This window comes from Eubalaena glacialis, chromosome 11, assembly GCF_028564815.1.
Source record: "Eubalaena glacialis isolate mEubGla1 chromosome 11, mEubGla1.1.hap2.+ XY, whole genome shotgun sequence".
NCBI classification, from domain to species: Eukaryota; Metazoa; Chordata; class Mammalia; order Artiodactyla; family Balaenidae; genus Eubalaena; species Eubalaena glacialis.
The window spans coordinates 65,129,937-65,155,597 of record NC_083726.1 but is presented as its reverse complement, the minus strand read 5'-3'; the positions used below and the strand labels follow the sequence as shown (position 1 = coordinate 65,155,597).

Sequence of the window (25,661 nt, the reverse complement as noted above, 5' to 3'; positions counted from 1 at the left end):
CCTTTCGGCTGACTCACCTACTTCCATTGGCATTTGCGTCTGGTGCCTAGAGGGGGGTTACGTGGTAGGGTGAGGGAGAACACCCAAGCCTCCTGAGAATGTGCCAAGGCTAGTCGGGGTGAGGCCCAGGAGGGGCCCCTGCCTGCAGGCAGGACCACGGCCCTAAGAGGCCTTGGCTCCCCACCTCCCCAGTCTCGGCCTACTCCATCTGGGCGGCCCTGCTCTCAAAGATGGCAGAGTCCCTCAGGGGAGGGGCTGAGGTCTCTAGGAGAAAATCTTTTGCTTCTCACAGCCCTTCCAAGGCCCAGGCTGCTGGGGGTTGGGGTGGTTCTCACTGGGATCTGGGCCCGCCTCTGACACTTCTCTTCCCTCTTTTCTCACACATCCTCCTCGAGGCAGCAAGGAGGATAGGGATCGCTGAGTGAAATTCTTGCCTAGCTGCAGTGCTGGAACGGCCCCTCATGGTGCTGAGAATTCTCCATCGGCTAGGGTAGGAGATGCCAGGATGGGCAGATGGAGAGACCAGGGGTGCTGGGCACTGGTTCTGTGGATGGGTTGAAGCTACAGGACCACAGATTCCAAAGGACAGAAGTGATGCTGGAAGCAGGATCAGATTGAGGTCAAGGACCTTCTGAGTTGAGGTTAATGGGGAGGAATGGGGACCTTAGTTCTTATGGGGCTGGGCCTCTGTGGGTCTCCACCCACCTGACACTGAGAGGAGGGAGGGGAATGAGTCTAGCAGCCCCTCCTCAACTCTCCCCACGCCATGGGACCCAGGGGACGGGCTGCAGGTCGTCCCTCCTTTGAGCCAGGTGGCAGAGGGCAGGAGATGGGACTGGGGCATTGACGCCACGTGCTCCTAACCATTGTTTACATAACCTGCCAGATGAACCCAAAACTGTCGGAGTGTTGCTCTCCTAATAAGACATTAACAGGTAATTAGGTGCAGTGGTTCCTCCCCCCTGTGACTCACAGAAGACTGATGCTTAAGTCAGCTATGCACCCATGCTTTCTTTGCCTCACTCTGACAGCGCCTCAGCCGGACCTGGCCTCTCAGGCGTCTGTTCATTCTGCAAACATCTAGGGGTGCCTGCTGTGCGCCACGCACTGTTCTAGGCACCATGGATGCAGCGATGAGCAAGCCAGACCCAAATCCCTGCCTTCAAGGAACTTAAATTCTGCTGGACGGAGACAAACAATAAATAAACAAACCAGAAAAATATGTAGTATGTCAGAGGATGAGACGTGCTATGGAGAAACAGGGGCGTAGGGAGCAACATGTGTGCGTGCCTGCATGTGCGTGTGTACACACTCAGCACAAGAGATTGTAAATAAAGCAAACACTTGAAGGAGGGGAGAGAGGGAGCTGTGAGCAGATGGGAAGGAACAGACAGAGGCAACCTCGGGTGCAGGGGCCCCGGGCTGGGAGTGAGCCTGCCGTCCTCAGGAGCAGCAAGGATGCCAGCGTGGCTGCAGCAGAGTGGGTGACGGGGAGCGGGAGGCCGTGAGGTCAGGGAGGGCCTGCAGGCAGTGGAGAGCGATTGCTGGAGGCCAAGCGGAGGAATGACCTGACCTCATTAATGTTTAACAGGATCACTCTAGCTGCTGTGGTGTGGGACACAGACTGTCGGGGCAGCACCCGTGGGAGGCCATTTCAAGAATCCAGGTGGAAGGTGATGGCGACATGGACCAGGAAGTAGCCGTGAAGGTGGAGAGAAGCAATCAGATTCTAGATGGAAGGTGAGGCCAACCGGATTTGCTGCTGGGCCAGCTGTGGGGTGTGGGGAGAGTGAGGAGTCGAGGTGTCATCAAGGCGTTTGGCCTGAGTGACTGAAAGGATGGAGCTGCCACTTACAGCAACAAGGAAGGCTGTGGGAGGAGCAGGGGTTCGGGGAAGAGTAGGAGCTGAACTCTGTGCACATTAAGTTTGAGGTGCCTAGTAGATTTCCAAATGTGGACACGGAGTAGGCAATTGGAAAGTCTAGTGTGGGATTCCAGGCTAGTGATGTAAAATTTAGGGTCATCATCATAAAAGATGGTATTCAAAGTCTTGAGACAGTCTGAGATCCCCTAGGGAGTGAGTGTGGATGGTCCATGGCCCCAGAGCCCTCCAGTGTGACCCGGGAAGAAGGAGGAAAACCAGGAGAGCTGGTGCCTGGATACCAAGTGAAGAAGATGCTTCTGGGGGGAGGGAATGAGCAATTGTATCAAATGCTGCTGAGAGTTGAGCAAGATAAGGACTGAGAAATGACCGCTGGATTCAGTCACAGGGAGGCCATTGTGGACCTCGGAGAGAGCATTTTTAAGAGGGTAAGAGAGAATGGGAGAAGGACTGAGTGGAGAGAAGGGAGGAAGGGAGGAGAAGAATTGGAGAGAGTGTAGATTCCATTTTAAGGAGCTTTGCTCTAATTGGGGGGGATAGAGGGAGATGTGGGTTAAGAGTGTTTTGTGTGTTGCTGTTTTTTCAGTTGGGAGAAATTACAGCCTGTTTCTATGCAGATGGAAATAATCCAGTAGAGAGGGCAATACTGATGGTGCGAGAGAGGGAGGGGGAACATTGCTGGAGAGATCAGCCCAGCTTCTCCCCACTTCAAGCCAATAGAAGTTGTCCTCTTTGAGGGGGACGATGGGGGTTCTGGCAATGGCACCAGGCTGGGCACAGGACACCTGGGTCCTGTCCTAAATCTGCCCCTTACTGGAGGTGGGACCCTGTGCCAGCCCCTTAACACCCGGGACTTCAGATGTGGAAAGCGGGTCTTCACATGTAGAAAGCAGGTCTAACAGCAGCACTACCTCCCTCCCTGGGTTGTGATGGAGATCCAGTGAGGTAATAGGTGTGAAAGTGCTTTGTAAAATGTAAAGGGTGGAACAGATGGTTGCGATTATTTTTATTATTCTAATAATGCAAGGGATTATTAAACAAATTTAAAGGATTACTGTTCATCCAACCCGACTTGTACACACAGCCTCCCCGCATAGCTGACACACATGCTGTGTCCTGATCAGCACGAAGCCAGGTAAACTCCCTGACCCTCCGTCAGCGCTCACCCTCCTCCCACTCTGCCCGGCACGGACCCCTCTTCTTCCATTTGTCCCTGGCAAACGCTGTCCTCTGAGGCCTCCCCAGTCTCCCTCCCCTCAGTCTGACCCTCCTTCTTCCTTTCCTCCTAGCCGACACCCCCCCCCACCCCAACCTTTTCATCAAAATTTGTCTTTAGCAGGTACTGTGTGGAGGAAAGAGTGCTGATCAGGGGCCAGAGAAGTTAGTGTCGTAGGATCATCAACCATCCTCGTTTGCCCAACCTTGGAGCTCCTAGGGGGTTCCCCCAAGAAGTGAGACTTTCAGTGCTAAAACTGGGAAAGTTCTGGGTAAACTGGGATAAGTTGGTCACCCTAGTCTTGACCAAGGCCAATCACACTTAGTTGATTTTCCATTATCTTGCAGGGAAACCTTAGAAAAATCACTTAACTTCTTTGAGGTTAAGTTTTCTCGTCTCTAAGATGAGAGGCTTGAAGTTTCACTAGACCCCTTTTTTAGTCCTATCCAGCCTTCAGCTTCTGAGCCTGGAGGCCATTTACTCCATAGATATTTACTGAGTGCCACTATGTGCCATGCACTGTGCTCTTCCTGCTGACTGTGGCATCCTGGGCACACAGCACACACCTCACACATTGTAGGTGCTCAATAAAGACCTGTGGAAATGAATGAATGAATCTACCTCACCCCCATTCCTGGCTCGATCCCTATCCACACCCCCGAAGTCTCTGCTCATAGTTCTGACCCCCTATTTCCCCCCCATCTCTGCTCCCCCACTCAGTCAGCCATAAGCCTCTGGAACCTGTGATGAAGCCCAGAACTCTGACCAGACTGAGTTGAGCTGAAAACACCAGGGAGGGAGAGGAGAGTCTGGTCACTGCTCCCGCTGGCAGTGGATGTTCACCTTGGATGCCACCCCACCCCGCAAGAAGATGTCACCAGCACACGCTCGCCCTGGAGCACCATTGCATTCAGGTGCTGGGAGCCCACTGAGCAAAGGGCCTGTGTTGGGCTGCTCTAGGCAGACATCTGCCCCTGGTCACCTTCCATCTCCTGGGCATCTGCCTCCAGCCACCCCACTCCCTTCCCCACCTAGCCTCAGACCCTGAGTGGGGCCCTGGGGCCATCTGTGCATATGCCCAGTCTAACCCTCCACTTCCTAGGATGCTGTATGCTGTCTGCAAGTCATCTAAAGTCTCTGAGCTTCAGGCTCCTCATCTTAATCTGAGAACAATAGAACCTAGTTTATAGAGTTATGGTGAGGATTCAGTATATGTGCAGAGCTTGCTGTGGGAGAAGCAAGTGCTCAAAAAATACCAGCTATCATTGTTATCACAACCATAATCATCATCATTAACACTCTCAGTTTGGTGAGGACAGCCAAGGACAAGCTCAATCTAAGTGCATCTGTCACAGGGTACCTGGAATCTCTCTTGCTCCAAGAAGCCTTCCCGGATTACTCCCAGCAGCAGAGCAAGGACTAACTTAGTCCATGCGGCTGGGACACCCTCACTCTCCCACCCCCACAAGCAGCACTGAACCTCCCCAGGAGCCAGGGGTACCTCTTCCCAGCTCTGTCTAAAGCGTCAATCCTGTTGTTACAACCTTCCTTGCCCCTCTGCCCAGGTCAGCTGGTCTGTCTTAGAGACCTGAGCAGCACTGAGCCCCTCTGCGCCCACTGGTCCTTCACAAGGGTTCAGAGAAGGGGACTATGAGGAAGATAGGGATGGTGGAGATGGTGGGAGGCTGAGAAGGCAGGGCCCCCAGGAGGCCACACTCACCAACGTAAACACGCCCGCTCCCAGCACGGCATACACTGCATGGAGCCAGGGCACCTGCGGGGCAGACAAAAAATGGGCTCAAGGATGGCGAGATGGGCAGTGCGGCAGAGGGGCAGGGAGAAGGGATCAGTCCGAGAATGGAGGGTGTGGGGCAGACCTCCCCAGTGGGGGCCCCCTCTCACCCCCCCAAACCCAGCCCCAGACTGAGAGGTCCTTAATCCCCTGTGTGCTCACGGTGGGTGGGGGAGCCCCAGGATAACAGTGATCCTGGAGGGGCTGGCAGGGGAGGTCCAGATGGGCCAGCACTTCTTTCCTCCACACACAGCCCCAGGCTCAGGCTGGCCCAGGGCGACTCATCCTATGGGGTCCCTGCCATCCTCCCAGCCTGGGTCTGGCCTGAGGCTGCGCCCTTCTCCCAGTGTGGACTCATCCCTGTGCTGTCTGTCCCCATGTCGGGAGCTTCCTGGCTCTGCCTGTGTGGGTAAAGGGGCTCAGGTAGAAGGGGACAAAGACTTAGGCCCGGGGGTTGGGGGGGCATCTGGCATCCCTGCCAGCTGTGCTTGATGGGATTGCCTGCAGAGGCTGGAACAGCACCCCTTCCCAACCTCTGCTCCCCCCAGGCCTCAGGGGCACCCAGCTGAGTGCGGAAACCTTGCAAGAGGTGCCAAACCAGCCGTGCCCTCTGAAGAGCCTTCCCCCAGAAGATTCCTGGAAACATAGGCATTCCATCAGCCTGACTCGGGTCAATAAAGGGTTCTTTGAAGCTCTGGGGTCCCTTCCTGTACCCCGCCCCCCCATCCTAGATACACAGAGGGCCCCCAGGCCAGCTCCGGCTCCTCCCTTCGTCAACAGGATCCTGGGAAGAGCCAAGGAAATGCCAGAACCAATCCTGACGTTCTGGACTGGGAGGCAATAACCTGGGGCTGGGCAGCATGGGGTAGGGAGGGGGAGTGAGGAATACTGTTCTCAGCCTGGCAGAGAAGGGGCAGTGGGGGACCCCCGTACTAGAGGTAGCTAAGAGGAGCCCGCAGCAGGTACAAGCCCTGAGCCCTCAGCACGGGTCTAACAGCTGCTCTCTTGGGTTCCCAGGGTTCAAACCCCCTCCTGTGATGCCCTCAGTCTGCCCCTTCTCCACCTGCAGCAGCCTGAGTGCCTGGAATGGGTCACTGAGCCCTGAGCAGTCTTAGTGGGATTTCCCAGACAGGCCGGACACTTCTTAAAGAGCTGAGATTCAGCTGTCCCCACGGACACCCTCATGAGGCAGGGGTATGCTCGGAGCCCCACTGTCCCATTTCCCGCCTGCCTGGACAGCCAGATCCTGCCTCTCTGGACTTGCCTGATTCCCCAAGAGTCCCAGGAAGCCCTTCCTCAGGGCTCCTCTGGGCCTGGTGGCCCCATGGAGCTCCGGAGCCCCCTCCCCGGCCTAGGGTTTAAATGATCCGAGCCCTCCCCCTCAGCCTCACCTCCCCCCTAGTGGAGAAGATGGGAAAGGCTAAGCGGATGTGGCTTGTGGAGTGGGCAGGTGCCCAGACCTGTCAAGAAAAGCCTCGCTTCGTTGTTTGCTTACACTGCCAACCAGCCCAGGGCAGGTGCCAGGAGGGGCAGGACAGGATGGCAGGCTGTGAGCCCTTGGCTCCCGGCCTTCCCTGGAGGGTGTAGGAGGAAACAGCACCCTCGGGCCAGCAGTCCCCCGCCCCCTCCATCCCCATAGGGCCGGCTGGGAGACCTGGAGACTCACGTATTGGAAGGGCAGGAGGATGGCCAGGATGAGGCCACTGAAGAAGAGAGTCATGAGCAGCACGAAGAGCACACCCTGGCAGGACGTGAAGTCAAACTGCAGGGATGGGATGGGCGTCAGCTGCCGGGCCCCTCAGGCCTGCACAGAGCAGCTTGGCGTTCCTGGGGGCCCCGGCTGGGCAGTGTACTGGCCAGAAGGCCGAGGCCCCGGCAGCAGGCCACCTTCCTGTGCTCATCCCAGAACCCAGCGTTCCTCCCCCTCCCATCCCAGGTGGCCTCCCCAGACACTACTCATGCCTTTTACCTTCCCCAGCTGGGGAATCCAAGCTTGGAGCCCCCCCATGCCCCAACCTTCCTCGGCCCGCAGGCCCCAGGGCTGACCTTGGTCTGGAAGCTAAAGACGGTGACCGAGAGGCAGACGAGGGCCGTGATGCCCAGGCACAGCAGCACAGATGTGGTGTTGTAGTAGCTGCAGGACGGGCAGGCCAGGGGGTCGGCTTCGGGGCAGGGCTTCTGGTCTCCCCTCGCCCTCCTCCCAGGCCCTCCCCCTTCTGCCAGGATCTGATCCCACGACTTCTGGCCCCCAGCCTCTCCCCTTTCCCAGGATCCCCCCTCTCTCTGCCTCCTCATCCTTTCTACTGGGACCCACCCTCCCCAACATGCTCAGACTCAAAATCCTGTTAGAAGGATCTTGAAGAGGTGGAAATGGGGTTGGGGAGGGGTTTGTGCTGGTGCCTGGAGGTGGCTTATAGGGAACTGTGTGATGGTGAACCTGGGGTCTTTTCGGATGCAGCTTGAGAGGTGTCACCTTGCTCTCCTCCGTCTCCCACCCCCACCCACCAGCCTGGCCAGGTCCTGGAGGCAGAGTGCAGGAGGAGCGCGCCCTAAGCCAACGTCTCCTGCCTGCCTGAGTGCCCACCCCCCCCTCCAAACGCTCCCCAGAAGGACTGTGCTTGGGGCAGCTCCCCTCGGGGTGTGGCCAGCCCCCTTCCGCCTGGCCCCTTTACCTGGACAACATCCCAGTGAGGTAGGCCATGGACAGGGTCTGAAAGGAGAAGCAGGATGAGGGAATGCTGGAGGCCCAGACACCTTCAAGGGCCAGCCTGGGTCTCCACCCCTTGTGCATACCCCTCAACTCTGAGTCTGCTTTGCTCACACACACATTTACCTCCAGGATTTCTCCCAGTGAAGGAGGTCCCAGCTGTCCCTTTCTTTTTTCTGCAGCCCTGCTCTTCCCCCTTTCTAAGATTCACACCCTCCCCCCCGGCTCTTGTTATCCATAGCTCTAGGAGTCCCCATACAAACCTCTTAAAAACAAAATCACAATGGAAAGAGAGAGTGGATGGAGTGGGGAGAGAAAGGCCATTTGGAAAGAGAGGGTGGGGTGTCTTTGCAGAAGAAGTGGGGCGAAAATACCCCTGCCTCCCCCAGTGACCTCACATCGGCTATCTCCAATTCCTAGCCCTCGAAGCTCACCCTTCAACCCTCCTCCCTCCATCCCCACTCAGCATCTGTCCCCAGACACTCCTACATCACTTACAAAGATGGTCAGGAGGATCAGGTTCCAGGGGAAGTGCCTCCTGTAAGGCAAGCCACCGAGTTCAGAGGAGAGTGGGGGGGTGCCTGCAGCACAGGCTGGGTTGCGCTGTACAAGTGCTCTCCGACAAACTCATCCCCACTCCCCGGAGCTTCTTCCTTCAGCCACATCCCCATGTGCCCCCATCTGTGCCTTCACCCTCCCCCCACCTCTGAGGTGCCAAGTAAAGGAGGGAGGGGCAGGCCTGCTTGATGGAGCCCAGAGAAGGATGGGGCCCTCTTAGGGGTGCACTGGTGGCAAGCAGGACTGGGGCCAGAACTTCCAAGGTCCTGCTCATGTTCCCACAAGCCATGTTGCTCCTCAAGCCATCATCATACCTGGGTCCAGAACAGCAGGCCAGGGTCAGGTAGGTCGCAAAGAAGACAGCGCTGTGAGAGACAGATGGATGGGTGAGCTGGTCCTTCCTGAAGGCCCTCCACCCAGTCCCCTGCTCATTCCACTCTCTGCCACCCCTGCCCACAGGGCACCAAGCAGGGTGCCACGGGGCAGGGGCAGGGGTTGGTTAAGCGCACGATCATCTTAGAACCTTGCAATGGGCAGGGTGATGGTATAATTCCAAAAGAAAGGAAGGGGAATAAGATGAGCCTGCTTCTAGAAATACTGAATCTTGGGTGCCATGTGATAGCTAACCACCCAATGCAAAGTGGTTCCCCCCAGACAACATCTTATTACTTATATATATTTTGAAAAGCTCATATACAGTGTTCTCTATATGCCAGGCAGAGAGCTACATGCTTTATGAGTATTAGCTAATATAATCCTCATATCTTCTCTATGAAGCACGTTCTTCACTTTATAACTGAGGCACAGTGAGGCCAGGTGAGTTGTCCAAGGTCACACAGCTACCACATGGCAGAGGCAGGGTTAGAACACAGGCATTCTCCTCCAGAGTCCTAGCTTATAACCACCACCCCACACTGCCTCCTTTAGGCCTTTCCCTGGCCCTGTCACTACTTACAATGATCTTGTCTGTCCTGCCAGCACCTGGCACAGCAAGAAGTACCTGTGGCATGAACTTCTGGATCAGGTGGCCGTATCCATTGGGAAACTGGCAGGAAGCTCAGGTGGAACCCAGAGACAGGGCTTGAGGATTAAGGATCTTCTGGAGAGCAGTGGAGGTGGAGGCCAGTCCAGGAGGTGGGACATGAGGGCTGAAGACCCAAGAGTGGGGCATGCTCATGTCTACCTAGATTGGTGCCAACACCAATGCATGGTCTCCAGCTCTCAGTGTGCCCTCAACACATGGCACCTGTCATCCTTCCCCATCTCCCTCCTCGGTTCTCTCACCCATCCCCTACAGCAACAATGCCAACCATCCTCCTTCATCTGCAAACCTCCCAGGCTGCCTCACTCTCCTGCCTGGTCTGGCCTGATGTGTCCCAGAAAGATTCGAGATGAGGTGGGGCTCCACTGGCTCCCTGCCTGCCGCCTGCAAACATCACGTCATGCATCTATGTGTCTTTCCTCCTGTCCCTCCTCCCATCCCAGGTGAATCCCCCCAAGCTTCTGGGTCCCACACCCTCCACTGCCCTGCCATCGACTGCTACATCTTCTCCCTCACAAACCTCCTCAGCTGTTCTCCATCTTTAACCAACATCTTTCCCGGCTCCAGCTACTCCACTTTATCCACCCTCACAGCCAAGCTTCTTGAAAAAGTTGTCTCCACTCACGGCATCTTCTCCATCTCACAATTATTCCTCAACTTAACAAACCAGCCCCTGTCCCACTTAATGAGAGCTGGCTTTGCCACATTGCTATGGCCTTGTTGAGTCCAACTGACACTTGTCCATCCTTATCTGACCTGGACATGCTGACATCTGATCTCTCTCGTTGTTTCCCTGGTTCCACAATGACACAGCCTTGGGTCCCCTCCTACCTCCCTGGTCACTCCTTCTCCATCTCCTTCAGCACAGGGTCTCTCCTATCAGACTGTCTCCCTTCATGATCCTCTTGGGTGGGCTCACTCATTCCTGGGACTCCCTTTATCAGGCAGATGCTCATGACTCACACACCATATTTCTGATCTAGAATTTCCTTCTCAACCTCAGACCTGAATAACCAACTGCCTACCGGGCAAACACGGCTGTTCAGAAACATGCCAAATGCAGCAGGTTAGAGCCGAACTTGCCCTCTTCCTTGCTCCTTCTCCTGCATCCCCTATTGCAGAGGATGTCATGCAGCCTCCGAGTCACCCAACCAGCGACCTCGGTCAGCCTTGACTCTCACCCTGCCATGCCCAACTAATCACTTGGACCTGTTGATCCTCTACCCAGGCAGTTCTCAAATCTGTCCCCTTCTCTCCATCCCCACGACCACCCTTTTAGGTCGGGTCATCTCTGTCTATCTGGTCCTTCTGCCTCCAGCCCTGCCTTCCACTCTCCAAGCTATAGGCAGATCCCATCATGTGACTCTCCTGTTTAAAATTCCAAAGACCTGGTGATGCCCTGCGTGATCCGCCCCCGCCTACCTCTCCAGCCCATCCCGCACCGAACTCTGCCCCTCCATCTACCCTCTCATTGCCCTCTGCACCCTCACAGTGTGCCCACCACTCTCTGCCCCTGCTGGAAAGGACTGACTGGTGAGGATGCCTGGGGCTGAGGTTGGAGGGGCTTCCTCTGTGCACCACGGGCATAACTCAACCAAAGCCTGCACCCCACACCCCACGGGTCTGCTCATCTGATCCCCACCCAGATGTAGCATCTGGAACAACCTATCGTCCAACCCAGGGCCTGGCACGGGTTAGGCGATCTTTAAATATTTCTGGATGAAATGTGGAAGCACAGGGAATGTAGGGGTTGAGACAAGCTTATTGGATTTGGTGAATAGGAGCCCTCCATCTTCACCCTCTCCTATTCTTCAGTGGTTCTCAAATGATGCATCACTGCTATCACAGTGATGGAGGGGTTCTCAGTGCCAGGGCCAGGGCTGCAGGCCATCCTGCTCCATGAGGAACAGCGGAGTCGTCCTGCCCCAGTTGTTAAGAAATGCCCCAGCATCTGCTCTCTTTTGGTCTCCCTTGAGTCACCAGTCACTTTGACAACAATAACAATAATAATAATACCCTTGTCTATGTGTATCCTGGATGTGGGGCCTGTCTCCCTGGCCAGACTGGAAGCTTCCTGAGGGCAGGGCCCAGCCTCCTTTTCTCTCTGGTCCAGAGCTCCTCAACCCTCAAGACGAGTGGTTGGGAGGAAGGGCAGAGGGACGGATGACCTGGAGCGTATGGGGCAGTTTGGGAGCCTGACCCTCGCATTTCACATCCCAGCTCTGCCATCGCTATCGCGTGACCTTGAACAGCTACTTAATTGCAGAGCTCCAGCTTCCTGCTTTGTAATACGGGAATACTGGTACCAACTCACTGGGCTGTAGCGAGGACTGAATGAGAGCATGCAGTCCAGCCTTGAGCACAGGGCCTGGCACTGGGTAGGGACCTGAAGATGGGAGTTGTTATTATTATAACTAGAACCTGGCTAACTGACAGCTTCCTGGAGAGGCTCGGACCCACCTCCCCCAAGTCTGGTCTCACACTTATCCTCCTCTGTCCGGTCCCCCCACCTCCATCCCACAGCCCTTACTCCTCCCCCGCACAGTAGGGAGGCCTGCAGTTCCTGCTGCCAAGGCTCAGAGGGAGCAATCAGACAATAAGGCGAGAGCCCACTGAGGGAGATGATTGGGGCGTGGAGAAAGCGTGGGCTGGGGGGAGGCGGGTGGTGCTGGAAGGCTGCCATCCCAGGGAGCAAAGAATAAGTCACAGAAGTGAAAGACAGACTTGCTTGTCAGAGCCTGGGCCCCAGGGCCTGAGCTGGAGCCGTGGTCTGTTTACAGAATGTCAAGACCGAAGCACGAGGCTTAGGTGGAGGCCAGGGTCCAAACCCAGTGTCCTCCCCCAACTTATGATGCTCCAGGACCAGTCCCAGGCTGTGGGGAGGCAGCAGAGCATGGAGAGGAAGTGCACGAGCTTCTCAATCAGAAAGACAGGGTTCAATCCTGGCTCTGCTGCTTAGGAAGCAACATCTCTCTGAGCCTCAACTTTCTCACGTATAAAATGGGGATAATAACAGTATCTGCCTCGTAGGGTTGTTGTTAAGGATCAAATGAAGAATATCTGCAAATCACGTGGCACAGTGCTTCATACATAGAAAAAGACCTGTTTTATTCTTACTGCTATTAAGGGCTTGGTATTTGGAGGACGTGAGACCCACTAGGTGTCAGACCTGCTAGGTCTCAGACCCAGAGGCAGACTCAGGACTGGATAGCGATGTGGGGAGGGGGCAGGGTGGGGCAGAGCAACAGGCTGGCTTTCTAGAGAACAGGGCAGCATCTTGGTGGTGAATTCCCAAGCACCTTTAAGGCTTTGCGACGCTCCATGGAAAGCACACTTCCGACTTCTCTCCACACCCACCCACCCCTGAGTCTGGGACAGCATCTATTTTCTGCCTAGAGTTGTTGAGGAGGAAGGACCTCTCACCATTCAGAGGTCAAATTCTCACACCACCCTCAGTGGGGTGGACTCTGCCCTCAATTCTAGAGCCTACTTATTCTTGGACTGTCCCCCTGCCACCATCTGCTTAGGACACAGAGTTCCAAAGACCCTCCCGCAGGAGGCCTGATGAGGGGCCTGGGGACCGCATTCCCGAGGTGGCAGGGTGCAGAGGCTACCAGGCGGTGCTGATGTGCCGGGAGCCATGCCAACCCGCCACGGGGGCTGGCCAGGGTGGCAGTCCCTGGGGCCTCATTAGCTTTCCCCTACAGTGCCCCCCGTCCCCCAAGACGCCCGCCTCCCTGCCTGGTCTGCAGACAGGCCCTCTGTCCTGCGCCCTAAGAAAGGCTCTGGGTGTGAATGTCTCCTCCCCTGGGGCCCCCAACTTGGCTGAGCTTCTCCTCCACCCCTCCGCTCCCCTGGGGAGCCCCAGAGGCCAGGATGTCTCCTTCCTGTCAGCCTTTGGCTGGCTTCTGTTAACTGGAGGCCCACTCTGGGACTGTTCTGGGCTCGGGTGGTCCAGGAGGCTCTGGGCTGAGCCTACGTTCCCACCAGATCCCCATCCAGGAACAGGCCTGGGACAGCTGTAGTGCGCAAGCTCCTTGGGTGGACATTCAGAGCCTCCACCCCAGAAGGCCTCGCGGCTCTCTGGGATGTCCCGATTCCCCTCACGGAGCCTTGTTGTGCTCTGCCAGCCCGGTCCGTAATTTACCCAATGTACCACGTGCGCTCCCACTCCCATGCTTTTGCTTAAGTCACCCCGGTCCCCAGGCCTCTTGGCTCATGCTTTGAGGTGCACCCGCTGACATGGACTGAGGGCTCCCCCTCCTCTGAACGCTGCTCTTTCACAGGCTGCCTTGTATGCCCACTACCTCCCCCTGCAGAGGCCTCCTCCCCAACAGCTCCAGTTCTGGCCTGGGCTCACAGTGGGTGCTGAAGGAGACTTTGCTGACAGTAGTTCTGCTTTGAACAGGGTGGTCCGGCCTGGAAGTATCCAGAATGACTCCTTAATTGCCCACATAGGAGGGTCAGAATAACCTCTCAAGTTACCTGCCATGTTCCTTAAAGAGTATAGAACAAGCAAGAGCCAACTGCTCAAGGGGAAGGGAGTCGGCCAAGCAGAGGGATTAAGAGTACAAGCCTCAACCTGAATCTTGGGTTTGAATCCCAGCTCTACCACTGCCTACCTGTGTGACCTTGGGCAAATTACTCAACCTCTCTGAGACTTAGTTTTCTGAGGAGTGAATGCAACACTGCACATCAAGCATGTAGAACAATGCCCAGCCCTTATTAGGCACTTTATAAGTGGTAGCTCTTATGATTAATAATTCACAAGCATTAATAACAAGTATGTTAATATTGAGTAGCAACATTATCATTACTGTGGGCCAAGGTGTCCCAGCCCCCCTTCTCCTCCAGGCCAAGGTCTGGGTCTCCCTAGCCATGACCCCAGTTCCACCCTTCCCTCCTTGTGCAGGCACCAGAACCAACGCCCATCTCCTCCTCTCCCCCTCAGCTCTAAACACCCCAGAAGGCCCCTTCTGGCCATGCTCTTGTGAGGCAGTTCCTATGGGATGGGGAGAGGTCATGGGCTGGGATTCTGTCAGCAGAGATTTCCCACCTTGGCTGTGGAGGGTGTTCTGGAAAGGGGCCTGGGTATACTTACTAGGATGCCCAGTACCAGCCTGGGTTGGCCTGGACATACTCCTTAACGGGGTCACTGCAGAGAAGGGAGGGAGAGAGAATCAGAATTTACCCTCTGTCTCCATTTCTGGTTCAACATCTGTACCTGCCCCCCTGCCCCGCCCGCCAGTTCACAGGACTTGAGAGGAAGAAAGGAGAGACCACACCCCTGGTGGGGGAGGGAGCTCCAGCCACAGTCTCCCAGTCTCGGGCTGAGACTTGGATGCGCCCAGGTGTAGGGCTGCTGCATCTGAGAGGAATGACTGCTTCACTGACACCTGCAGGCCCAGAAAGCACGGGGCCACCCCCTGCTGGACAGAGGACCCCTCCCTGTGCGCGGTCTAAGGTTCTTCCCAGCATGAGGTGGGCCGCTGCCCTGCACCAACATCTTCAGGCAGACGGTTCTAAGAACAGTCTGACTCTGGACCCTCCTCCCCAGGCTAAGACCTGGCGCCACCACCCGTGGAATGTGCTGGTCCACACAGCCAACTCACCAGAAGGTAAAGAGAGCCACGACACCCAAGGTCACCAGCAGCTGGATCAGCAGAATGGTATAGACCTGGGGGTGGGAGGGGGTTCCGCTCAGCTTGGGGGGCCCTGTTGGAGGCCAGGGAGGCTCAGGCCCCCAGCAAGGCTCAGGGAGACCCCAACTTCCTGGCAACTCAATCTACCCTCCAGACCCGCATCCTGGGCCTTCCACCCTCCTTCTTAGGGGGCATCGGAATGAATCCAGGACAAGGTGAAAGGACAGCAAAGACGCTCCAGAGCCCACACCCATGGGATCTGGAGAGAAGAGACCACGTGTTCAGCCGCAGCAGGGGGCAGTGGGCACCCCAACTTCCCAGTAGGTGCCGTCAGCTGGGATCACAAGGATGGGGAGAGGGATGGCCTCTGGGCAGGAGACTGGGCCAGCGGCTTCTCGAGAGGCTCCCCCCACGCAGCTTCCCAGTCTGGGAGAGTTGGGGGAGGCAGTTACCTTTCTGATGAAGACTCTGCGAACGTTCTGGTCGTCCCAACTGAAGGTGGTGAAGAGCTCATGGTCTCCAGTGGGGAAACCACTCTCATAGCTAGAGCTGCTGCCTGGGTGGGCAGGGGGAGGGCCATGAGCGCTCCCACACACATAAACACCACCCCCAATGGCTCAGAGCTACCTTTCGTCAGACTGGCTTTCTGGACCAGGCAAAGCCCTTCTCTCCAGCCCCAGCCCTTCTCTCCAGCCCCATTCTCAAACCTCCTGCCCCACCCCATCCCATCCCACAGAGATCCCAGATCTCTCCCAGGTTGCCCCTCACCTTTCCTGTTCCGAGTCTGAAAAGGAACAGTCATCTCCCCTTCCCACCCCAAGCGGGGGCTCCCTGGGGCCCAAGCTCTGCCATACAAATGTGGCCCTTCTCCCTTGTGCCCCCCATCCCCCTTCCTGGACATTCTGGCTCCCTTGTGGCTGAGAATCAGAGAAGGACAGCCACTCCCCTGGGGCTACCTCACACATCCCAGGGTCAAAGGTCCTACCCCGGCTTGCTCTGAGGCCCCGGGGGTGGGAACTGGGGACTGGTAGGTGGGGTGGACCTGCTGGTGCTCCAGCTGGGAACCAGAGCTGGGGGGAGGCTGGAGGGGAAATAGAGCCAGGACAAGGGCAAGAAGTGGCGTGTGGGTGTCGGTGAAATTTGGGGGCCTGGTCCCAGAACTCAGGCTTTCGGAAGGGCATGGGCTCCGTAAGCAAACACGTGGATCCCTCCCCAAGACTGACTAGCTGTGTGACCTTAAGCAAGTCACCAGCCTTCTTTGTCTCTTCTGTGATACGGGTTGGTGATACCCACCTCATAGGGGTGAAATGAGATAAAAGTGAAAGCTCTGTGCCTGATGCTGACGACACCACCCTCTCTCTTTCATCCCTCGTCTGGGTCATTCCTAAGGCCTCAGATGTGTCCACTCTGCTCTCCACCATCCCTGCCAGTTCTCCATGACCTTCCCCTCCACAGCAATAGCCTGTCTTGGTCTTTCAAATCTGACCTCGGCACTGTCCTGCTTCAAACTATTTGATGGCTCCTCACTGCCTTTTACTCAAGTTCAAGCTCCTTAACAAAGCCTCCTCAGCCTCCCACGAGCCCTCCAGCCCCACTGCACACTACTCCCTTCTACTTTTCTCCAGCCTGACTGTATTTTTTTCAGCAATGTGCTCTCTTGCCTCTGGGCCCCTGCACATTCTTTCTTTCAGCCTTGGACACTCATTTTCCCACCTCTTCACCAAGCTAATACATGCCATCCTTCAGGACTCCCCTCATGGATACCAGTTCCTCCAGGAAGTCTTCCCTGACTGTCAGGCGGGTTAGCTGAACTGCTAAGGCCTCCATCACTGCCTTTCACCATGTGGTAATCATCCATTTACTTGTCTACACTGTCAGCTCTGTGAGGGAAGGGCTTGCAAATCAATGCATCACCAGAAATTAGCTCAGTGCCAGACACGGTGCCTGGTGCACGCTTAGTAAATATTTGTCACATGGTGACTGAAATGAGCTGCCTTCCTCTGCCCTGACAGTTCGTTGGAAAACATTCCTTAAGGCAGCCAGTCCTGGCAACCAGGATATGGGAAATGAGGAAGGGGGAGGGAGGTGGACCCACTGCCAACCTGGGGCTTGGAGACCCTAAACCTCTTATCCTTCACTCCTTCATGTTCTGTCCACGTCCCCCACCAAAGCCCAAATGGCCAGGCCACAGAGGGGGAGAAAAGGAGAGAAAAAGCAGTCCTGTGGGTGTCAGGGGCAGGAGGAAGGGCTCCCATGAACACCAGACCTTCAAAGGCCCTCCAGTAGGTCACGGTCGGGTGGGTCTTCTTGGGTCTGGGCCGGGGGGCTTTGTGGTGGGAGGTGTGGACCATGGTGGCCGCTCCTTGTGAGTAGAGACTGTCTGAGGCATTGTCCCTGGGATCCCTTCTAGAATTCTGCTGGGGGTGGGGGTGGGGTGACAAGGTGGGGGAGGGGGTCGAGGGGCTGCTGAGGGAGGCCGAAGGGGCTGAGGAAGACTTCCCTGCAGCTTGCGGGAGCTGTACGTTCCCAGCCCTGAGGCAAAGCTCCCACAGGCTGCCACACCGAACAGAGGGGCCCCCACCGCCCGCGATTCTTAGTCTGCAAGGAGCTGGTGTCAGCCAGGGCGGGTCGGCCTAGGAACTGTGCCTGGCTGTGAGGGACGCTAAGGCTGGCATTCACACACCTTCCCCACATCGTGCTCTCCCGCCCCCAGTTAAGGCCTGGGGGAGGGTAGAGAGACAAGGAGAGTGATGGGTGAAGTGGATCCTCAGGCCCCCGCCCTAAACAACCCTGGGGCCTCCAGGGGGACAGGTTTCAGATCAGCCAGCATGTCAGCAAACTGTACCCACACTCACAGGGAACCAGCCCCAGCTGAGGCCACAGTTAGCTGTAGCCTTGTACTACTCCTTCCTGTGTCCACTCTGACCTCTCTCACTCCCTCTCTGCATTCCTTTCTTCTAGACCAGCCCCTGGTTTTTCTCCCCCATCTGTCCCCTCTTTTTGCCCTAGCTTGGTGACTTGAAAAAGCCCCTCTTCTCCATCCAAGAGAACTATGACTGCAGAAACTGTATCACTCCTTCTTCATGGAGTTCTCCTTGCCCTACCCTCAGAACAGTCCTCCAAATCCCAAACCTCTGACATCAGAGCCTCATACAACAACCACACAGTGTGTCTATTTCTGGGCAACTTCTTCCTATGCAGGTTTTCCATCTGGGCCCACCACTCCCCCTGATGCTCCAGCCTCCAGGAGCTGAGAGACTTACTAGGGTCCACATAGGCCCAGCTGGGGTGGAGAGGCACAGCCGAGGGGGCTGGCGGGAAGACTCCTGCCTTCAGCCCCTCCCCAGAGGTGGCCTCCTCGTAGGAGGGTGGGGCCGAAGGCACTGCTGGGGCCTCCTTCTTCTCACCATTCGCCTGCTGCTGCCCCTCTGTCCCGGGGGCCTTGTTAGCCACAGAGAGCTGTGGAGTAGAGGCAGAGAGAGACAGTCACCGGGGAGAGGGCACCTTCTAAGTCCTCTTCCCCAGCCCCTCAATTTCTGGAACTTCCATGGGTACTTTCTCACCTGCACTAGGAACGGCAGTGGTGCAGACAAGAATCTCCCTATTTTATGTGGGGTATACATACAATGGAATATTATTCAGCCTTAAAAAAGAAGGAATTCCTGTCATTTGCAACAACATGGATGAACCTGGAGGACATCACGCTAAGTGAAATAAGCCAGACACAGAAAGACAAAAACTGCAGGACCTCACTTATATGTGGAATCTAAAATTGTCGAACTCGTAGAAGCACAGAGTAGAATGGTGGTTGCCAGGGTCTGGGGGGTTGGGGGAATGGGGAGATACTGGTCAAAGGGCACAAAGTTTCAGTTATGCACGATGAAAAAGTTCTGGAGATCTAATTACAGCCTGGTGACTATAGTTAACAATACTGTATTGTGTACTTGAAATTTGCTGAGAGGGTAGATCATAAGTGTTCTTGCCACACACACACACACAGAAGGTAACTATGTGAAGTGATGGATGTGTTAACTAGCTTGATTGTGGTCATCATTCCGCAAGTTATATGTATATCAAAATACCACACACCTTAGATATATACAATTTCTATTTGTCAATTATATCCCAATAAATCTGGAAAAAAAAGAATCTCCCTATTTCACGGATGGGAGAACTGAGCTCCACGGGGATCAGGGCTGGCCAGGGGCACACACGGGAGCTGGGATAAGACCTGAGGAAGGAGAAAATTCTTAGGAGAGCCCACCATTGGTGGTCACTGTCCCCAGGGCAGGGACTGGCGCCATATGGTTCCACCTTTTCCCTGGGGTCCAGGGAAGGGCCTGGCACAGAGTAGTAGGCCCTTAAAAGTACTACTGAATGAAAGGTCCTCTCATTGCATCTCCCTGCTACCTTGCTCGTTGTATTTTGATCCCTGTTTTTAAATGAAGGAACTGAGGATCAGAGAGGAAGAATGACTCAGAGCCACACATGGCCCACTGGGCTGCAGAGCCCAGGCACCGTCCACTGGGACTGGCTTCCTTCTGCTGGGCTGCAGATGACCAAGGAGGGTGGGGATGGGAGAGCAGGGAAACAGAAAGGGGAGAGGAGAGGGAAAAAAGAGGAAGAGGGGGACTTCCCTGGCAGTCCAGTGGTTAAGACTCCATGCTTCTACTGCAGGGGGCACGGGTTCAATCCCTGGTCAGGGAACTAAGATCCCGCATACTGTGGGCGGCGCAGACAAAAAAAAAAAAAAAGAGGAAGAGGAATGGGGGCTGCAGGGGAGCGGAGGGGCAAGAGGCTCCTGGCTAAGAGTCCATTTTGGCCTCATGCTATCGGAACGTCAGCCTCTCCCTCAAACCAGAACAGAATCCGACTGTCACTGATGGAAGGGAAAGCACCTCCTCATTCAGCCCCTTCCTTCATCTTACAGATGAGGAAACTGAGGCCCAGTGGGAAATATCCCATGGCAGGTTGAAAATTCAAGTCTATTTACACTCAGATATGGTCCCGGTTCCACAATGTGCAAGTTTAGCTTTGGTGAGAAGATAGGGGCTGGGAGGGCCCGAATGATGCCGCCAGGGAAGGGAAGATTGGGGAGGCAGGGATGGTATGAAAACTGAAACGTCACCAAAAGGACTGAACCTCAGAAAACAAACAGGATTTAGGTCTGGTTCCAAAAAGAATGAGTTAAACCTGCAGGGCCACTGAGGAAGGCTGCAAAGTTCCTTCTTTGCGGGCAGCGTCTAGCTGAGGCAGCCCAGAGATGGACGAGCACCGGAAGGTTCCTGCTTCCATCCAGCCCTGAGGATGACTGAACTGGAGGGGTCTTTTCCATCATCAGAAAGCCTGGGAGCAAGCTGGGGGTGAGGGGCAGAGGAGGCAGGGGCAATACATTCACCTCAAGACAGGAAGCAGCATCAGCAAAGTGACTGGTGGAGGTGGAGGTGGGAAATGGAGGGAGAGAATCCGCAGAGCGGGGAGCTCTTCATTTTCACCATGGTGAACCCCACCCCTGCGTCCTTAGGGAAGGGCCTCAGAACCCAGGCCTGTGGGAGTAGGGCCCGGGCTCATCCCTCCTACTCCCCAACCCCCTTCATCACCCAGATCAGAAGGGTCATGCCCAGGAGAATCCATTTCAGCCCACTGGAACCAAGGTTCTCTGAGCCCAGACCCAGGGCTTGTGCCTGGGAAAAGGATTATCACCTCTGACTTCAGCCTGGTCCAGACTGGTCCTCCTCACCAACAACCACCCTGCTGACCCTAGGCCCTGGCCCCCCAACATCCGGCATTACCAAGTGAAGTCTGTCCAAATGGCACGAGGTGGTATCACCCAATGACATCATTTTGAGGCCTGATGAGCTTAAAAAACAGTGAAAGGAGGGTCTGAGGGCCCAGGAAAGATGCCATTGGCTCTGAGGCTCATCTCTGAGAAAAGAAGGGGGAGTGGAGGGGAGGCCCTTCTTCTGTTTTCTCTGCCCAATCCTTAGCACCCCCAAGCAGAGGGCCAGAGGACCCTCCTTCTTTGCCCCAGGCCCTGGTGGTTGTATAATTCCACAGGCTATTGATGTTACATAACCCTACTAGGCCAGCCAAGTCTCTGCCCCAGCCCCTCCCCTACACTTCAGGCCTAAAACAGGAACAAAAAGAGAAGATGTTTTATCCGGTCCCATTCAGTCCTATGTCTGGCCAAAGCCAAAACAAAAATTAGAACATCCTGAAGCAGGGTTGCCATAGTAACCCCCCAACCACCGGGGCTGTATCCAGATATGGAATAATGACAGGGAGTTGGGTGGGGGGGTTCTGTGGAGGGTGTAAAAGATGAGTATAATATGGTTGGGGTTGGGATTGGACAGAGTGGGGGATGCCCCATAGGGACTGCCCCTCAGGGCTCACCCTGGGGATGCACGCGCGCACACACACACACACACACACACACACACACACCAGAAGCCTAAGCTGACTCCTTAAGGGGATGTGGGCGTCTGTGAAGGCTCCTGTGATGCCAAAGCAATTGGTGGAATGTAGATGGGAGGAGAGGTGAGCCTGGTGGGCAGGAAGAGGCCACAACCCATTCCTTGAAACAGGCCTTTTGGGCCTCTGACTTCAGCAAGGACCACGCAGGACCTTCGCATAAGAGCCAAGGGAGGATGCTTACAGTGGTCCTGAGAGTTTGCTTAGGATGACAGGGAGATGGGGGAACCAGAGGATGGAGGATGATGCAGGTGGGGGAGATGCCGGTACCTTTCCCTGTGTCATGGTGCCGTCTCTCCGGGAAGGGGTCCCTGAGGCAGGGGCGGCCGCTTGGGTCACCGCAGCCTGCCTGCGTCTCTTCCTTCCTCCGCGTGGGTTCTAGCAACATCCACTGTAGCCGGGCCAGGAGGACCGGAGCGTACCATCCGGCGCGGGGAGGGGGGCGGGAGAGGGGGGGAGGAGGGGGCCAGGGCGGGCCTGGAGGCTGCGGCGGAGGCCTCTGCGGATTTGCAAGCGGAAGAGGAGGAAGCGGCGCACAGCCCTTTCCTCCCGCCTCCTCCTTCCTGGTATCCTCACCCCTCAGGGACCAGGTAGCTCTGCGCTGCGGAACTGCCCAAGTGGATGGGTCCAAGCGGGCGGGAGGAGGCGCCGGGAGTCCGTGACACCCGACCAGCTGATGCTGCCTGCCTGTAACTGGAGCTGGGTGTCAGGGCCTTATCTCTCCACCATCTTTGCCGCTGACAGGCTCCGTTGTTCCTCTGCCTGTTTCCCCTCCCTCTTTGGTTGCGGCCCTGGTTTCTCCATCACCACCTCCTCTCTCATCATCTCTCTTTCGTCATTCACGCTGGAGTGGGAAAAGTCTCCGATGTCTTGTCTACCCTAGACATTGGGCAAGCCATGTGGGCACCTCTCCTTGCCTCCCTTTTCTCACCTGTGAAATGGGAGCAAGAGGCCACAGAGACATGGGGCTGGGAGGATGCAGCTTCTATTTTTTTCAACCCTGCTGGCACATTTTCCCAGATCTTTCTGGAGAGGCCTCTAGGTCTGTCTCAAAACCTCTCCAACCCCCTACACTGCTCCCTTTTTGCCTCCATTCTCAGCCTCCACCACCCCTGTATCCGTCTCCTCCCCATTCCAGAGCCTGTCCCACCCCCTTTCCCAGTCTTATCCTTGGGACTCGGCCATCACCGGGCCTTGTTTTCTGCAGTTGCTGCAGTGTTACTGTGGGATTTGCAATCTCAAGAGCTGGGCTCGAGTCCCAATTTAGTCACCCACTGGCCATGTGACTTTGACAAAGCCTTAACCTCTCTGAGCTGCAGCATCTCCTATGGAAAGGAGGATAACAGCGGAGCTCTGTCCATCCTAGATTTACTGTGAGACACAGGGGTTATGATGGTGGAAGCACACTGAAGACCACAAAGGGTTGAGTATTTGAGTTATTATTATTTGAGGAATCTCCTGGAGCTGCCCCAAGGTGAGGACACAGAGATCTGCCTAAAAGAAGGATCTGAACCTTGTAGGATGGGATGAGAAACCAAGATCTGGTGCAGGCGGGGGTGGCCCCCTACTTTATGCTTCCCTGTCATCTCCCAGGTGGACCCACCTAATGGCCTGTGAGATAGCAGGGTCCTGGGCCAGCAGGTAAACTGCTGAAGTCTTTTTATCACCTCTACTCACCTGGTATCTCCCACTCCATAATCACCAACTTCCAACACACTTGCTTAAACCTAGGCCTCCCTGTGCAGATGCTCTGTCAGTCCCCACACACCCAAGCCCGTCCCCACACACCCAAGCCCTTCCCCACCCCCTCCTCATCCCATCACTTTCCTCCCCAAGCCCTTCTCCTTGACCCCTTCCTCCCACAAGCTGCTCCCTGGCCCTGGCACTGCTGCTGAAGCTCTGCCCAGCATTCCAGGTTCTGGCCTTCCCCTCCCTCTCTGCATCTGTGTTCTGGAGCATTTTCCTTCTCCTGTTTGGCAGCTCAAGTGCCGTCTCCTCCAGGAAGCCTCCTTGGTCCCTAGTGTGGGTTAGATGCACTCTTCTGTACTTTCATAGCGCCCTGACATAGCACCTGTCACGTGGCACTGTGGAGTTTGTCTGTTTCCCTGTTAGACTCTAAGAGATCCTGTCTGTAGCAGTTTTTGTGTTGGCAGGACTGAGGACAGAGCCAGGCATGTGGAATGAATGAATCCTATTACTGTTACCCAGACGTGCAGTGTTACACAGAGCCTGAATTTATGTAGGCCTTGGCATTTTCCTGTGTTTGTGACTCTTGCTTACTCCTTCTCTCCCCATTCCCTCTGCTCCAGCCACGCAGGCTTCTTGGCTGTTCCTAGACTGGGCCAAGCATAGCTCAAGGCCTTTGCACTTGCCGTGTCCTCTGCCTGAGATATCTACACGTCGCTGCATGGCTCACTCCCCCACTTACTTCACTGCTCTGCTCAGACTTCACCTTACTGGGGGGTGGGGAGGGGGGCTTCCTGATCCTATAAAAGTAGCAGTGCCACCAATGTAACCCCACCCAGCTCACTGGACAGTCCCTTTTTCCTAACTCAGCTTTATTTTTTTCCATGGCAATTGTCACCTCTGACATATAATTTTTTTTAACATCTTTATTGGAGTATAATTGCTTTACAATGGTGTGTTAGTTTCTGCTTTATAACAGAGTGAATCAGCTATACATATACATATATCCCCATATCTCCTCCCTCTTGCATCTCCCTCCCACCCTCCCTATCCCACCCCTCTAGGTGGTCACAAAACACCGAGCTGATCTCCCTGTGCTATGCAGCTGCTTCCCACTAGCTATCTATTTTACATTTGGTAGTGTATATATCTGACATATAATTTTTGTTTAGTTTTTTGGTCTCTCTCTCTCTCTCTCTCTCTCCCCCCCCCCCCCCCATCAACTATATGAGAGGACACATTTTTGCACTACACCCTTGGGTTAAAATAGTGCCTGGCATGGATGTAATGGGTGCTTGGTAAATGTTTGGCTGAGTAAAGGGCAACATTATATACAATCCTTATATTCCTCAGACATTTTGACATTGTCAGTGCTATGATGTTTCTCAGATGTTGGACTCTATGACCTTGACATCACTTATATGTCCCGTTATGTGGTCTTCAGACATCACCCAGATGTTGGAATGTTTGTCTATCACTTTGCTGGCCTCTGGAGGCAGTGAGGTCTGGTGATCAAGAGCACGGACTTCAGAGTCAGGTAGCCTCAGTTCTGATTCCAGCTTCTCTACTTGAAGGCTGTATGACTCCGGACAAGTTAGTTCCCCTCTCAGAGCCTCAGTTTCCTCATTTATAAAATGGGGGATAGTGATAGTACTGACTTCACAAGGCTGCAGAGAGGTTTAAATGATAATATATGTGAAGGGCTTCACACAGTGACCAGCACATAATAAGCTCTCAGCCTAAGTGAGCTATTAGCCTTAGGGGTTCCACAAATGTTGTTTAATGAAATAATTAATTTCCACCCTCATAAAGCAGCTTGGCTCCACTGTTATTCATTCGTCACGTGTGTCATGCCTATCTCTGTGCAACACACAGTGGTAGATGCTCTGGTGGTTCAAAGAGGAATCAGACCTGCAGCCTTTCCTCAAGGAAGAATGATCCATCACATATTCAGGACTCACCCCCGTGCAGTGCCGGGGCCGGAACCGGTGCCGTCAGGGAGGTTAGAAGACAGGGTGCCTGCGGGGAGCCAGGAACAGTGAGGGGCTCCCCAGGGGAGTTGGGAGCTTGTTGGGATCACATCCTTGAATCCCTAGCCCAGGGAATTGGCTTTATTCTGTTAGCATGAAGTAGGGAAATGGGGCTGGGGGAGAAGGGGCAGGTTTCAAGGTTTTTTGAGCAGGGCGTGCTCCAGAAAGACCACACTGCTGGAGTCATTTTTGTCATTAAAGCATTTTCTTAAACGAGAAGGGCAGAAGGATGCATCTGTGAGCAACACATGGGAGGGACTGAATGAGGAAGAGACTGGAGGTGCAGAGACAAGCAAGGAGACTTCGGGAGAGTTCTCGTGAGGGACGCTCAGAGCCCAGACTTGAGAGCAGGCTGCCTGGGCTCAAGTCCAGGCGCTGGGTAAAATGCTTCACTTCTCTGTGCCTCAGTTTCCTCTTCTGTGAAATGAAGGTTATGAGTTAGTATTGGTAAAGCACTCAGAACAGGACTAGGCATGTAACAAGTGCTCCATATGTGTTTGGTAATTTTAAAGTGAGACAATCCAGGGGCAGAAAAGATGGAGAGAGGCAATCGGCTTGGGGCAGGATTGACAGGACTTGAGAAGAGGTTGGACATAGATAAGGGGTGAAGGTACATCAGAGGAGATGGGGGCTGA

At 55.1% G+C, this 25,661-nt stretch overlaps 1 protein-coding gene across 1 annotated transcript in view; it reads right to left on the bottom strand.

The window, feature by feature from the left end:
• The window catches only part of FAIM2 (Fas apoptotic inhibitory molecule 2), a 29,704-nt gene extending 8,007 nt beyond the window's left edge, over positions 1–21,697 (bottom strand). The window contains exons 1-11 of the mRNA XM_061206511.1: positions 21,581–21,697; positions 18,103–18,298; positions 15,292–15,395; positions 14,810–14,874; positions 14,299–14,352; positions 8,470–8,520; positions 8,096–8,135; positions 7,563–7,600; positions 6,937–7,024; positions 6,557–6,652; positions 4,819–4,872 (exon numbers count right to left, since the gene is read on the bottom strand). Coding sequence (XP_061062494.1) covers positions 4,819–4,872; positions 6,557–6,652; positions 6,937–7,024; positions 7,563–7,600; positions 8,096–8,135; positions 8,470–8,520; positions 14,299–14,352; positions 14,810–14,874; positions 15,292–15,395; positions 18,103–18,298; positions 21,581–21,595 — 801 coding nt within the window. The 5' untranslated portion in view covers positions 21,596–21,697. The remainder of the gene's footprint in view (positions 1–4,818; positions 4,873–6,556; positions 6,653–6,936; positions 7,025–7,562; positions 7,601–8,095; positions 8,136–8,469; positions 8,521–14,298; positions 14,353–14,809; positions 14,875–15,291; positions 15,396–18,102; positions 18,299–21,580) is intronic.
• Between the last annotated feature and the right edge of the window lie 3,964 nt (positions 21,698–25,661).